Raw genomic sequence first — 12,930 nt, 5'->3', positions numbered from 1 at the left:
GCTGTAATGCATAAGTCCAACAGCAGAGGGCAGCAAAAGAATCTGTAAAATGTTTCCGTTTACTTCACAATAGACATGCAGTGACTTATCAGTACACACGTTACATATATGTAGGACTCTGAACACCTTCAAGCAACGTTATTTTAACAATGACTTTAATATGTAAAGTTGCTTTCAATGATCTTTTCCTTGCATTGTGACCAGGGACGGATTATGGGTTGTGTGGGCCCCTGGGCAAAACGTTCGCGAGGGCCCCCCCACCACCACCACCACCACAACCACCACAATTCAAGGGCCCTTGGCAGCCAAACGCCCTCCCTATAGGGTCAGGGGCCCTTGTAGATAGAGGATCAAAGAATGTAGGCCCTCTAAAATAGACAAACGAAAATACATTGTTGATAAGCCTTGCAAATTGTTTTGGGCTAGGGGCCCCACGGGCCCCCTGCACCCCATGGGCCCCTGGGCAGCGGCCCCGCTGGCCCGGTCCGTAATCCGTCCCTGATTGTGACCCCTTCCTCATATATGAATAACATACTCCAAACGTCTACTGGGAACATGCGATCCCCTCTAAGCCATGTGCGATCTCTTTATTGGCCTGACCCAAACATGAAATGAGACAAGAAGCATTTGAGCAGTCCGGTGTCCAGCTAGTTTTGGTCCCTTGAAACTGAGGATCTACGGCAGATACACAAAGTCTACATACCCCTGTTAAAATAGCAGGTTTCTGTTTTGTACAAAAAACATGACACCAAGAAATCATGTCAGATCGTTTTCCACCTTTAATTCAACATTGCATCCAACAAACTTCAAAACCAAGTTACATAACTGTGCACACCCTTTTACAATCAGGAGAGGGTTTAAACATGATTCTGTTGACTTTTGAGATCCATTGTATGCATAAAAATGATCCTAGTTCCTATGCAGTTCTTTCAATATTCAAATCCAAGATACTGATGTACAAAACCTAAAGGGCTTAAAATGTGTAGCTATGCAGATGTGTATGCTTTGCATTGCATATATGTGACTGCAGTCTCAGAGACTTGATAGGGGGCTGGATGATGAATATATGGCCATTTCAGTACACTGCCTTGTTTGCTGGTCTCACTTCGGTACGACTATGCCTCAGCCATTACAGTCATCATTAACGGAAAGGCAATTCGATTGTCACGAACCCCGATCAATAAGCCCCATTATAACTATTTCTTCGTAAACTTTCTGTGTGTTAATTAACTGTCAGTAAGTTTTACTGGTCTCCTTTCTCTGCCATCCTGCTATTGCTCACCAACCGAGAACTGCACTTTTGAAAAGACGATGAGCAAAACATCTACTGTAGTACTGTAAGCTTTTATGGATCAGCGGGGATGGTGGGGTGGGACAGCAGCCATGGGAGAATGGTGTCACAACCAGGAATGAAGCATGAAGGATGTATTTATACCACTGGAGCCTCGAGGATCAGCAGCTACAGCAGTTTGGGCTGAGTGCTTGGATGCCCCAGGCAAGGCTGTGAGGGCCTGGAGGTCTGTGACCATCAGGGTACAGGGACAGAACTCTACCTACTGGAGTTTAAGGCAATAAGCTAGTACAAGCAATGCTAGAACTACAATGACAAAGACTCAACCACAGAAACTGAGGTATATACACACGTATTTATATATGTATGTATGTGTATGTGTGTGTCTGTGTGTATATACAGTGGTAGCTCAGAACTCAAACTTAATCCGTTCAGAACTCAGGTTCGAATCCTAAAAAGTTAGAGTTCTGATCAAATTTTCCCCATAAGAAATAATGGAAAAACAATTAACTGGTTCCCAGTCCCAAAAAAATTACACCTAAATATTTTTTTTAGCATTTAAACACAAAATGAACAGGAAAAAAACAGAAGAGCGTATACTAAACACATCTAAGCACATTTATCAAAACAATAATTTGTAAAGTAAGAAAATAAATGTATCCAAACAATGTGTAAAGTTACAAAAAAAACAACGACACCTTTTTCATAAACCCAGACACAGAGGCAACACTAGTCTATGCCATGCAGTTCATTGTTTATTTTTATTCTTACTCTCTGTTCGTTAATTTGTTCGTAAATCGCAAACTTTTAGGTTGTAACGTTTGTACAGCTATTGCGTAACTTTTTGATGAGCAATGGCTACGAAAATGATATAAAGTACAGTGTATTACCTGATATTTTCAATAAAAAAGCACTATCACCAACAAACGATGCTATCACAGCGAATGCGAGGCTGAGACTGAAGCGTTACCCTTTGTTTCCGCTGAGAGACATGCCGCGTGACTCATTTCCCTGCACGTACAAGTTATCTTAGGTCGGCGTTCATGGTTTGACTTCTGAAATTCAGATTGAGTTATTGGTCTTTTTTTTCGAACTGGTTGGTTCGACTTTTAAGAAATTCGAGTTCTAATGAGTTTGAGTACTGAGCTATCATTGTAATGTGTTTAATTGCCTTGATAAACACCACAATCGCAATGGCAGACATACAGTACATACATTTCTCAGTGTTCAGGGTGAGGTGATGTCTGGCTAGTACCTGATGCACCCTGTGGAGAGGCCCATCGTGGCCCGTTCATACGCAACTATCTCATCAAAGTACAAAACCACCTCAGGGCTGGCAGACATGACTGTCAGGAGGCTGCTGGGGTCAGAGCTAAGTCAGAAAGCAGTCAGCGTGGACCAGAACTCTAGCGTGAGTCACAGGGGTGTTTAATCCCTACTGCTAGGATGTACAGATATCTCAGACAAACTTCAGTTTTGTGAAGACAGGCATAGAAGTCATTTTATTTCTCTGTAGGGAGGAGATAAATCATACTTTGGGCTACTTAGGAAAGTGCCACCTCAACACAGAGTTGTAATTATTATCCGTTACCATTTGTATAAGTGATAAGGTGCTGTGCATTAAATGTGCTCTCTCCTGTAAAATCCATTCTTCAAAGTCCATCTTCTTCTGTTACTTTTGTTTGTACCATGTGTCCTCTTCTTTAGTTGGATCCCACAATTGCACATCCACTCTAGACAACTGGAATCAACACCCTTTTACGTTAGATTATAACCCATTATCACCCAATAACATTTCAGATTGAACCCTTTTCGAAAGACCTTTCTGACTTACCATTTTTTAAGCTATTCTTCCAGAAGGCTTCTGTAGAGTGTTTCCATCGATTGGCTGTTGTTTAAAGATTCTTTGTAACAATGTGGGTTAAGGGCTTTGATCAAGAGTCCCATGGTGACATCACTGTGCTAGTAACGGGATTTCAAGCAGCAACCGTCTGACCACAGGCTCACCCAGAGTCACACACCACCCATTTAGTGCTAAACTGTTGTATCACCATTTGTACATTGGCACTGAGACTCTGTTGTCTTACCCTACATGTGTTATGGTGGTTTGTCTATGTATCGTATATATTATAGACACTTTGCCTGCCTACACTCATCACAATCTCACTGAACTGGGCTGGATTATGAGTATTAAGTGCCCCTGGGCAACAGCAGGCAGCTGATTGGAGGCTCACAAAATTCAAAAATCTACCTAAAATAGGAGAAAAGAATGTAAAAATAGTGTCAACAGAAAAATACACAGTCATATTGAATATATTACAGATTGAATTGCATTAGCTTGATAATAGACGTGTAAATGGGACAGGGTGGGGGGGCTCTACTTCAAGGGACCCAAATGTATTCCGGGATGGCCGGAGCCTTACTTCTTAAGATATCCAACACGGACTGTCCACAATTCCACCCTCAGGACGGAGGTACACAAGTGTGAAATCTAGAACCTCCCGACTCAACAGTCCTTCTTCCCCACTGCATTCAGACGCCTTAACACCCGAAAGGAGTATGATTAATGGACATCAACACTTACCTCATACTGTCATTTTTTTTTACAAATTAAACTCTTTTGCACATTACCTCTGCATTTTGTGTGGACAGCAAATAAAGAATTTCATTGCAGAGAGAAATACAATTTTCTACTGTACATATGACAATAAATGCTTTGAATCTTGAATCTTCTTTCCCGTTCCACCATATTGGATTCAGCTCATGAGCAGTGTAGTCATTAGCAGAGGAGTTGAATTTGGGTATGTCAAATGAGGGGAAACCCAAAAATGTGCAGGGCTCCAGCCCGCGGACTGGATTTGGGCACCCCTGCCCTGTTTAATGCCCCTCGAGGACATGGTGCCCTGGGCATGAGCCCAAATGCCCATATGGTTAATCCAGGCCAGTACACAGCTCCCCACATGTGACCCATCAGAAAGCTGGAGATCTTTGTGTTGCTGCTGACAGGAGAAAGTCTGCCACTGAAGTCGATGATTTATTCCAAGGTTAAATGAAGGACATTAGATATTAACATTCTAACATTCCCTCTCCAGGGGTTGCATTCACACCTAGAAGTCCAGGTTCTGCTATTTCCTGGGGGAAAAATATCTATATCCCTCTCTCTCTCTCTCTCTCTCTCTCTATATATATATATATATATATATATATATATATATATATATATATATATATATATATATATATATATATATATATGTGTGTGATTTATTCAATTTAAGAGGTAAGAGAGAATGCAAACCAGTGCACCCGATAACACTTGATGACTTAACCATTCTTACTTTAAATATACAGTATTTTAATCATAACTGATAGGCTTTGTGCAGTATATCATGCACAGTTATAATGCGATAGAGTACACTGTATCACAAAAACGCATTGAAAACTGCATTGCTGTTAGAGAACTGGTCAGCATTGCTGTGAGGAGTAGTATTCTGACCAAGGGGCATTACTTGCATGTTAACTATGTGTAGTACTGACATTGTCCTCAAAACGTATACAGAGAACACTACATGTAGTGGTATGAACCCGTCTGTCGCCAATCATCCAGGTGGGAACAGCGCCATCTTATGGCTGTGTGTGAAACACTTATATATTCATTTCAGTTCACAGCTGCATCTTTGACAATAGTTAGTCCAGTACAAGCACAGGCTACATGTGTAATATTTGACTGCTACTACTAATTAACTGTTTCCAGTCACCACATTCTATAAAAAGCTCCCATTCAAGTTCCAATGCATAACGTTATACTTAGATAGCCGATGCGTTCATTATAAATCAATTTGATCAGAATCATTATTGAGAGCACATTGCTCCACATTACAGCTGACTTCCTGATGCCCATCACAAAGGTAGTGTCATGGGTGCCTTTCATTTTTGAAACCAACGATGACTATCTATTGAAGAAAGGCACTGCCGGCGATTTGCTGCAATGTCATTTATGTGGCAGGGGGCTGATCTTGCGGCAAACAATATTAACAAAAAAACCTATTAATCAGAAACCCTTGACTCTGGGCATCAGTCAAAGCCTGGAAGTAAAATTTGTCCAAGATGTGATTTAAGGAACCAATTAGAAATGTAGTCCATTTCAATTCATTTACTTGTTTAAAACCTTTCTGTGGGTGGCAGTTTCCTCCCAAATTGACCCACTTTCTCAAGTTGTTTAGCCAGGAAAACGACAAACAAATCTCACTGTGACAGATGTTTTCACAGTGCAATATATCTAAAGAAACTGCGTTTTTCTTTCTTTCAGGTATATCAGCCCACTATCAGACTTCTGAAACCTTGATAGTTCTGAAACCTTGTCGGACGAGCATAAAGATGAACGCTTTGTTTGTCGTGGCGCTTTAAAGTAACGTGACCGACGCTTCAGAGTGACGCGTTTTTTTGGGCGCTTTAAAATTACGTAAAATTTCTTGACGCTTCAGAGTGACGTTCGATTTTGACCATCTTTGTTCGAGCTGAAGGAGGGCTGTCGGTGCGTCTGTATTTGGGGTAAGCTAAGTAACCGCGAATTTTACTACCTCGTATAACAAAATAATTACCAAAAAGATATGCCGACGTATCTCGTACAATTTAACGCTATGAGTGCTTGTTAGATGTTTTTTTTAACAGTGTTGCCGTTGTAGTATATAAAGGTATATGTAATTAAAATGGACGCGGTATTAATACTGCACGATACAGAAGTTCATCGTTGACAGTAACCGTAATAACTAAATATTTCAGTTAGAATAATACATATGTTCGCAGGCTGGTCTTTTTGTTTCAGGTTAATTTTCTTGCTGTTAGCAGGGTTAGGCGCGGAATCTGGACCTTGGTGTACCGTAACCATGGCGTTGTGTGTTGCATACATCCTCTCAGTAGTAACATCACGCGTCGGTATCAATTTAAGCTTGTGTCTAAGTACAGATTCTCAAATTTTGCATATAAGCGCCACAGAACATGGGCGGTCACCAAATGTAACGAGATACGCTGTATTGAATGGCGAATGGGATATTCCTCAAGGTGGCTGGATTATTGTGTCCTGATTTTCAGTTGCTGAACTAGAGTTCAACCTTAGGTTTTCTTTTTAAAAACATTCAGCCCACCCATGAGAAGTATTTGAAATCCGGCACATTAGTTTCCCTGTCTTCCCATTCTCTCTTACAATCCTATAAAACGTTTACATAGATGCTACATTTTTAACGAATTTCACGTCTGTCATCCTGTAAGGTTGTAATTAATTCATCCGGTTTTATGTGCTGAATTGATAATAGTGAGTTTTTACACTCCGCGTAAACTTACTGCTCTGAGATTTTTGTTGTATTCTTTATATATCTCTGTGCGCCAAAACAAGCAGGTGTGAGAACAGTTTCTCCCCACTAACTGTCGTTCTTATGAACAGCTGACCCGCTTGACTTCGGTCAGCTTTAATTTCTTTACACTTCTCTGCCGATCTGTGGAGTTTTTTAGTTAAACCTGCATTGCCCCTGTAATTTTATTAATTACTTCATGCTTTTTTGGGACATTTAGTATTCCCACAACTGTGATGTCCTCACCTTTGTTAATTCCAGGAATCCAAACATTTTTAAGTGAAAGCATCAGCAGTCTTGGTAATCTCCTTCAGGAATATCTCTTAATAATAATTAACTAATTAATACTAATTCTACCTTTTCACAAGCCATATGTGTACAATAAATAACACATGAAATGTGACCATTACATACATGGGTTATGGTATTTGATGTGACTGGCCAGTAATCTTCTGTAATCTGAACTGTATAGCTGATGTTTTGTCTCTCTGTCAGCTGCTGGAGTGGAAGAGGTAATGGCGAGTCAGTCGATGGACATTGTGGCCAAGGTGCTGGAGCAGCAGGTGCTCCAGTCGGCAAGGCTGGTGGAGGAGCAGTTGGACGCAGAGCTGGAGAAGCTGGATAGACTAGATGAGGATGAACTGGAGAAGCTGAAGGAGAGGAGGCTGGAAGCCCTCAAGAAAGCCCAGAAGCAAAAGCAGGTAAGGCAGTTACAGTACGAAGAGTCTTTATGTTTTCTAGAGGCCGACCTTCTCTATTTTTAGACAGCTTGCAGTTCAATACAAGCATAGAGGCTCTGAACTGCCATTGGACACCACACTTCTTGGCCTCATAGACCTTGCCCAGTCACTCTGAATACTGAAAAAGCTCCTGTTCTACCAGCACATGTTTTGCACTCCACCCTGATGTTAAATCAGGGTTACAGAGTAGCACAAAAATTGGTTAAGGGTTGACTAGTAAATTCTCTGGTAGGATAGAAAGTCATTAAAACCAATGTGTTTGTTGTTGAAAAGTTGGCAATCTTTGCTTTTTAAGGAATGGCTCTCAAAAGGACATGGTGAATACAGAGAGATTCCCAGTGAAAAGGATTTCTTTGCGGAGGTTAAAGAAAGCAAGAACGTTATTTGCCATTTCTACAGAGACTCGACTTTCAGGTATGTGCTTATGCCTCTGGGAATTTGCGTATCTAATTGTATAGCTCTCATTAAATAATTATTTATAAAACCATGGGGCGGTGTGTGACTCTGCACCGGTGATCGGATGGTTGTTAGTTCAAATACCATGGTTGTCAGTGATGCCACCATCAGTCCCTTAACCAAGGTGCTTAGCACTAGTTGCTCCAGGGGTGCTGGATGCTGAGCGACCCTGTGCCATCACCCCAAAACTTGGTCTCAGCTATGTCTGTTCTGTTCCGTTCTATTCTGTGTTATCAAAGGTGTAAAATTCTAGACAAGCACCTTGCCATCCTGGCAAAGAAGCACCTGGAGACAAAGTTCATTAAGCTCAATGTGGAGAAGGCACCATTTCTCACCGAGCGCCTGCGGATCAAGGTCATCCCTACCATGGCTTTGGTCAAGGATGGGAAGACCAAGGACTACGTGGTGGGATTCGCAGATCTGGGCAACACGGACGAGTTTCCCACAGAGATGCTGGAATGGCGGTTGGGCTGCTCAGATATAATTAATTACAGGTAAATTGTTTAGAAAATGCAAGGAATCAGAGTTTGTAACTAAAAATCAAAGTGCTTTGACATGTTTTTACTTTAAAGCTAGCTTGTTTAATGCAGTCTTCCTGTAGCTTTGATTTTATATATATGTAGTTTTCATTTCAAATTGGTTGTTTGTTAAAATATGGTTTTATTAGTTAGTATTTTATAAATATTTTATTTAGTTTCTGTATATTAGTTTGTCTAAGTAATTTAATTTTTAGGTTTAGACTGAAAGTTGTGGAGCTATTTTATATGCATAATCTTTAGAGAATCCTACATGAATACACTGCACATGTACTGATGTCCGCAAATTAGGCAGAACAAGTTATTATTAAAGATCATGTAAAGACAATAATACTGAATTATATTTCCCTGAATGATTTCAGTCAAGGAGGGAAGATAAACGTTTAGCTAAGTAGTATTTTAATGCAGTACTGGAAATTTTGTTTTTCAGTTAATTTCAAAAATATTATTTTTTGTTTAGGTGTATTTTTCATTTATGTCAAGTTGCTGAAAATGTTTTCTTATAGTTTTGCTTTACATTAGCGATATCACTGATTTAATGTTGAATCTTCAAAAAGTGTGTAAATTTCCCTTTACATGCGACAGCATACACCACCTTTTCTTGTAGATACTTTAATTTGCCTTTTCTTTCTTCAGTGGCAATCTGTTGGAACCCCCTACAGCTGCCCAAAAGTCCGGCTCAAAGTTCACTAAGGTAGACAAGAAGACAATCCGAGGGAAAGGATACGACTCGGACTCTGAATCTGACGACGATTAGGGGATGCTGCCTGCACAACCTCTACTCAGGACTTCCTTAAGTCAGTCCTTAAATCCCAAACTAAACCACAGATTGATTCAAGTATTTTTAACTATCATTTTTCCTTTCTGTGTTTCCTCATGTCTTCCCCATTTCTTTCATGCCAAGTGTCGTTTGCCCATGTACAAAGGAACTTTTTGTTGGATTGATGCTGGGTTCTTGAAGAAATTCAACTAGCTCTGGACAACAAATAAGTGCCAAGGAAGCTCTCTTCCACTTTTTGCCGTGTGTTGGTGCAGTAGCACAGGTCTGAGTTTTTCTATGAAGATACTTTATCTTAATAAATCACTTAGAATTGGCTATTTGGCTCTTTGTTCAGTACATAATTCATTTTAAACGGTCTTCATTAAGATCTACAGGATAACTTCCACACAAAATGTTAAACTCGCATCACGTGGACTTTATTCACACCGATTTAAATACTCGCAATGTTTACTACAAAAAAAAGCTCTAGATATAACTTGCAGGTGTTTATTTTACAAAAGCAGTGTATGTGGCACAATGGGCTACGACTCCACAGCCTTCTGCTCCAGTGGTTTGAGGCGTCGTTGGATGACCAGCTCCCCCGTGCTGCTTAAGAAAGTGTCTGTCATTTCCTCCTCAGCCGGAAGGCCGTAGGGAAGCTTCAGCGGTTGTATCCTACATATGAGATAATGGCACTTTACAAATCAATTTCATTAAGAGAGAATGATCAACACGAAATCGGTATAGAGATTAATCACATGGGTCTGCTTCAATGTCAAGTATACAACATTTCCAGTTATCTAAATTGCTACTAATAACAATGGTCAACAAATTCATTACTTCCCTTTTTGTCATGGATCAAAGCAGGTGATTCTTAAAGTTTTTTTTTTTATTTTTTGCTGAGTTCATATCTAACCGGAATTTTCCTATCATGCGAGGATTTTGACTGAATATGCTATGTGTATATTAACAGTATATGTGCATGATGGAAGTGACTCTTCTAAAAGGTAGGAATGTATGATTTTCTACTTGGCCTGAAGAGCATCCCCATTAAGGGACCATCAACTGCCAAGACGATGGGTTACAGTGGGAGCATCATCCTGTGTCAACATGTCCAAGCGTGTCAGTCTGTAAAGTCTGCCAGAAGAGACTTTCGGTATTTTGCACCCTATTGTAAAGTTCTAAAAATTCACAAGCAGAAATAAAATACTTTTTCCTAAAGTAAATTTTAATATACCCACACATTCCTAATACAGATGACAAAAAAATGACATCAAAAACTATGGCTGATAAAATTGAGTGCATTCCTGAAATCAGCATAAAAAGGTATATAACGGACCAGTTGTTTTGTGACAAAACCTTTGTTGAGCAGTGTAATTTTTAGGAAAACATGAATCGGTAATCTAGTCAGTTAACTACCTGCTATGATTTACTTGATTCTGCATCATTCTACCAACATATAATATTTGAATATACTGGTATTTATTTTGAGCAAGCGTAACTGTGTTAAAATGAAGAGAAAAGTCCCACAATTAAAACACACTTCCGTACAAATTCATGACGTTACGACTTACTTTACTAGGTGCTTTATGATTTTCAGTTTTTCGTTAACAGACGGAATGTTCTTGTGAACACGCGGCGAATGGGACTGAAAAGGAAAGAATGCATTTTCAGTGTCATAGAACTGTGGTTTGATGAACGCACAGTGGCTGCGTTTAATACGACGGATAAAAACCTTTCCGAGACCGAAGTCTTCAATTATTTTTTTCTCCCAATACGGACGTCGCTTTACGCTCTTGATCCGCGTAACAACGTGTAGTTTGTGCGGCAGCTCCGGATCCCCTCCGTATTTTTCATGCTCCTTAGCACGCTCTTCAAACACCTGTATGTACGAGGCAATTATTTGCTGTTATTTCTTTTTAAAGTCATCGTGCATGTCATAAATTTTATATATTGCATCAATTCATCCCACATGATCTCAATGTTTTTTTCCGAATTATGACTGAACTCTTCCATACCTCTTTTGGAATACGAGATTTGGTGAATTTGCTGCGTGTTAAAACTATCCATGGAAATAATGTCGTTTCCATCAAATTCTGGGGAGAAAATCTGAGAATTAAACAGAATTCAAAACACAACGTCCTAGTCTGATGCAAAACATCTTTACGTTTAAAATGCAAACAAAATGTTTATTTAGTTTTATTAACCATCACAGGTTCGTGTATAGTAGGGCCATTTCTTTAACATTTTGTAACACAAACGGATGGACTTATTTATCGGTCCAGAGATGTGTAGATCCCTTACATTCGTTTTGACCTTACCGTGCTAAACGCAGATGGTCTCTGAATTACTTTGCAGAGCCAGGCCATTGTGCTACTGCAGCCAACGCAGATCCAGACGAGCCCTTTGCGCTGTCTTGCTATGTAAGAATTACGTAAGGTAATGCTAAAATAGAAGATAAACACAGATAGTTAAAACATTATGCTAAGCATTCCGACACGCTACAGGACACTAGATGACGCGTCCGTCCCGTTTCTATTCCCGACCTGAAATATTTGCTCCAGACTTCAAAACTACGTTCCTATAAATAAGTAGGCTACAGTATTTAGACTGGGTCCAGATCCCGATCTGAAATAACATAAAATATAACAGAACTGTTATACGTTTTACGTCGCCTAAACTTAAATTAAACTTCTCATCAAGTTGCTTTTAAACAACAAAATTTATGCAGTTGTTTGCTCCGCGTTTCTAGTGGGTATTATTATTGTGTTGCACAGTACTGTACAGTGAAATGTGATTTCTTTTTTTATATTTTTTTCTTTAAAAATATTTTTATATATTGACCAATACAATTAATAGTTAATTCTTTTATATCTAGAATCACTCAAAGCGTAGTTTCCACGAGTCGATTCGGAAAGCGTTCACCTTGTAGCAGAAATAATCAGGAAAGATACAGAAGCGAAAGGTTAAAAGATAACTTCAGGGACCTTGATGAGATCAAGAAAAAAATACTGAAATGGGGTAGCGGACCCTATACTCAATCTGCATCACTACTGATTTGGAGCGCATTGACCATAATGACCAAAAACGGATAAAGTACACTTCAGTTGCTATCGACTGAAATATATCGGCTACATCCGTCCATTTTCTAATTGCCATCTGGCATATTCGGCATTTTCCCGGTCGACCAATGCGTATGTGGGCCGGCAAAATTTTTCGTGGAGGAACCCCAGAAGTCCAGGATGATCTTTAATCGCAGTCTAGGCCTGGGTACATCTCAGATGGGATGCAAGTCTAAATACACCCACTCATACAGTCATGTTCTAGCATGTAGAGACACCAATCAGCATAACTGCATGTCTTAAGAAAGCAGGAGAAAATCTGGGCATCCAATGGACAGCCTCAAAACACTGCGAGACCATGCAAAATTCGTGTCCACAACTCTGTGCAACAGCGCCACCAATTGAGTCAATGTGAAATTAATGGGAAGGTTGCATCTCTTTTGCACTTAAATATTTAATATAATCTAATATACCTTTAAGGGAAAGTGATTAATATCCCAAAAATATTTTACGAATATCCTAAGGTGATTTAATTCTGAAATTAACATAATTAATTATAGGCCAATTTCCTGAGGTGGGTGAGTTAGGTCTACAAAATTGCAGTACCCAATTTCAGCCACAAGATGGTGCACTTAGTGTGAATAGAAATTTATTGTTCACGCATTAATCTGAGGGGCACGCTCCAATACAAAATATTCAAGGAACCTCAGCGAAATGGGGTTATTTCTCCTAGTTAA

The 12,930-nt window shown here is 39.7% G+C and overlaps 2 protein-coding genes across 2 annotated transcripts; one reads left to right on the top strand and one right to left on the bottom strand.

The window, feature by feature from the left end:
• Positions 1–5,714: 5,714 nt before the first annotated feature.
• On the top strand, positions 5,715–9,467 carry txndc9 (thioredoxin domain containing 9). Its single transcript, XM_048979200.1, has 5 exons — positions 5,715–5,842; positions 7,135–7,340; positions 7,675–7,793; positions 8,075–8,329; positions 9,008–9,467. The coding sequence occupies exons 2-5, from the start codon at positions 7,155–7,157 to the stop codon at positions 9,126–9,128; spliced, it is 681 nt and encodes a 226-aa protein (XP_048835157.1). The 5' UTR covers positions 5,715–5,842; positions 7,135–7,154; the 3' UTR covers positions 9,129–9,467.
• Positions 9,468–9,546: 79 nt separating this feature from the next.
• On the bottom strand, positions 9,547–11,824 carry mrpl30 (mitochondrial ribosomal protein L30). Its single transcript, XM_048979201.1, has 5 exons — positions 11,453–11,824; positions 11,150–11,227; positions 10,867–11,013; positions 10,706–10,779; positions 9,547–9,806 (listed from the first exon to the last, which is right to left on the bottom strand). The coding sequence occupies exons 1-5, from the start codon at positions 11,498–11,500 to the stop codon at positions 9,674–9,676; spliced, it is 480 nt and encodes a 159-aa protein (XP_048835158.1). The 5' UTR covers positions 11,501–11,824; the 3' UTR covers positions 9,547–9,673.
• Between the last annotated feature and the right edge of the window lie 1,106 nt (positions 11,825–12,930).

The sequence above is a fragment of the Brienomyrus brachyistius genome, chromosome 16, assembly GCF_023856365.1.
Source record: "Brienomyrus brachyistius isolate T26 chromosome 16, BBRACH_0.4, whole genome shotgun sequence".
Taxonomy (NCBI): Eukaryota; Metazoa; Chordata; class Actinopteri; order Osteoglossiformes; family Mormyridae; genus Brienomyrus; species Brienomyrus brachyistius.
The sequence above is the reverse complement of the archived record's forward strand: the minus strand, read 5'-3'. Positions and strand labels throughout refer to the sequence as shown.

Excerpts from the sequence above, each read along its gene's own strand:
- txndc9 (XM_048979200.1), top strand. The coding sequence starts at position 7,155 with ATGGCGAGTCAGTCGATGGACATTGTGGCCAAGGTGCTGGAGCAGCAG. Across the intron at positions 7,794-8,074 it reads TACAGAGACTCGACTTTCAG|GTGTAAAATTCTAGACAAGC; the intron begins GTATGTGCTTAT and ends GTGTTATCAAAG. Across the intron at positions 8,330-9,007 it reads TCAGATATAATTAATTACAG|TGGCAATCTGTTGGAACCCC; the intron begins GTAAATTGTTTA and ends TTCTTTCTTCAG.
- mrpl30 (XM_048979201.1), bottom strand. The coding sequence starts at position 11,500 with ATGGCCTGGCTCTGCAAAGTAATTCAGAGACCATCTGCGTTTAGCACG. Across the intron at positions 10,780-10,866 it reads AAGACTTCGGTCTCGGAAAG|TCCCATTCGCCGCGTGTTCA; the intron begins GTTTTTATCCGT and ends TTTCCTTTTCAG. Across the intron at positions 9,807-10,705 it reads ATCATAAAGCACCTAGTAAA|GATACAACCGCTGAAGCTTC; the intron begins GTAAGTCGTAAC and ends TCTCATATGTAG.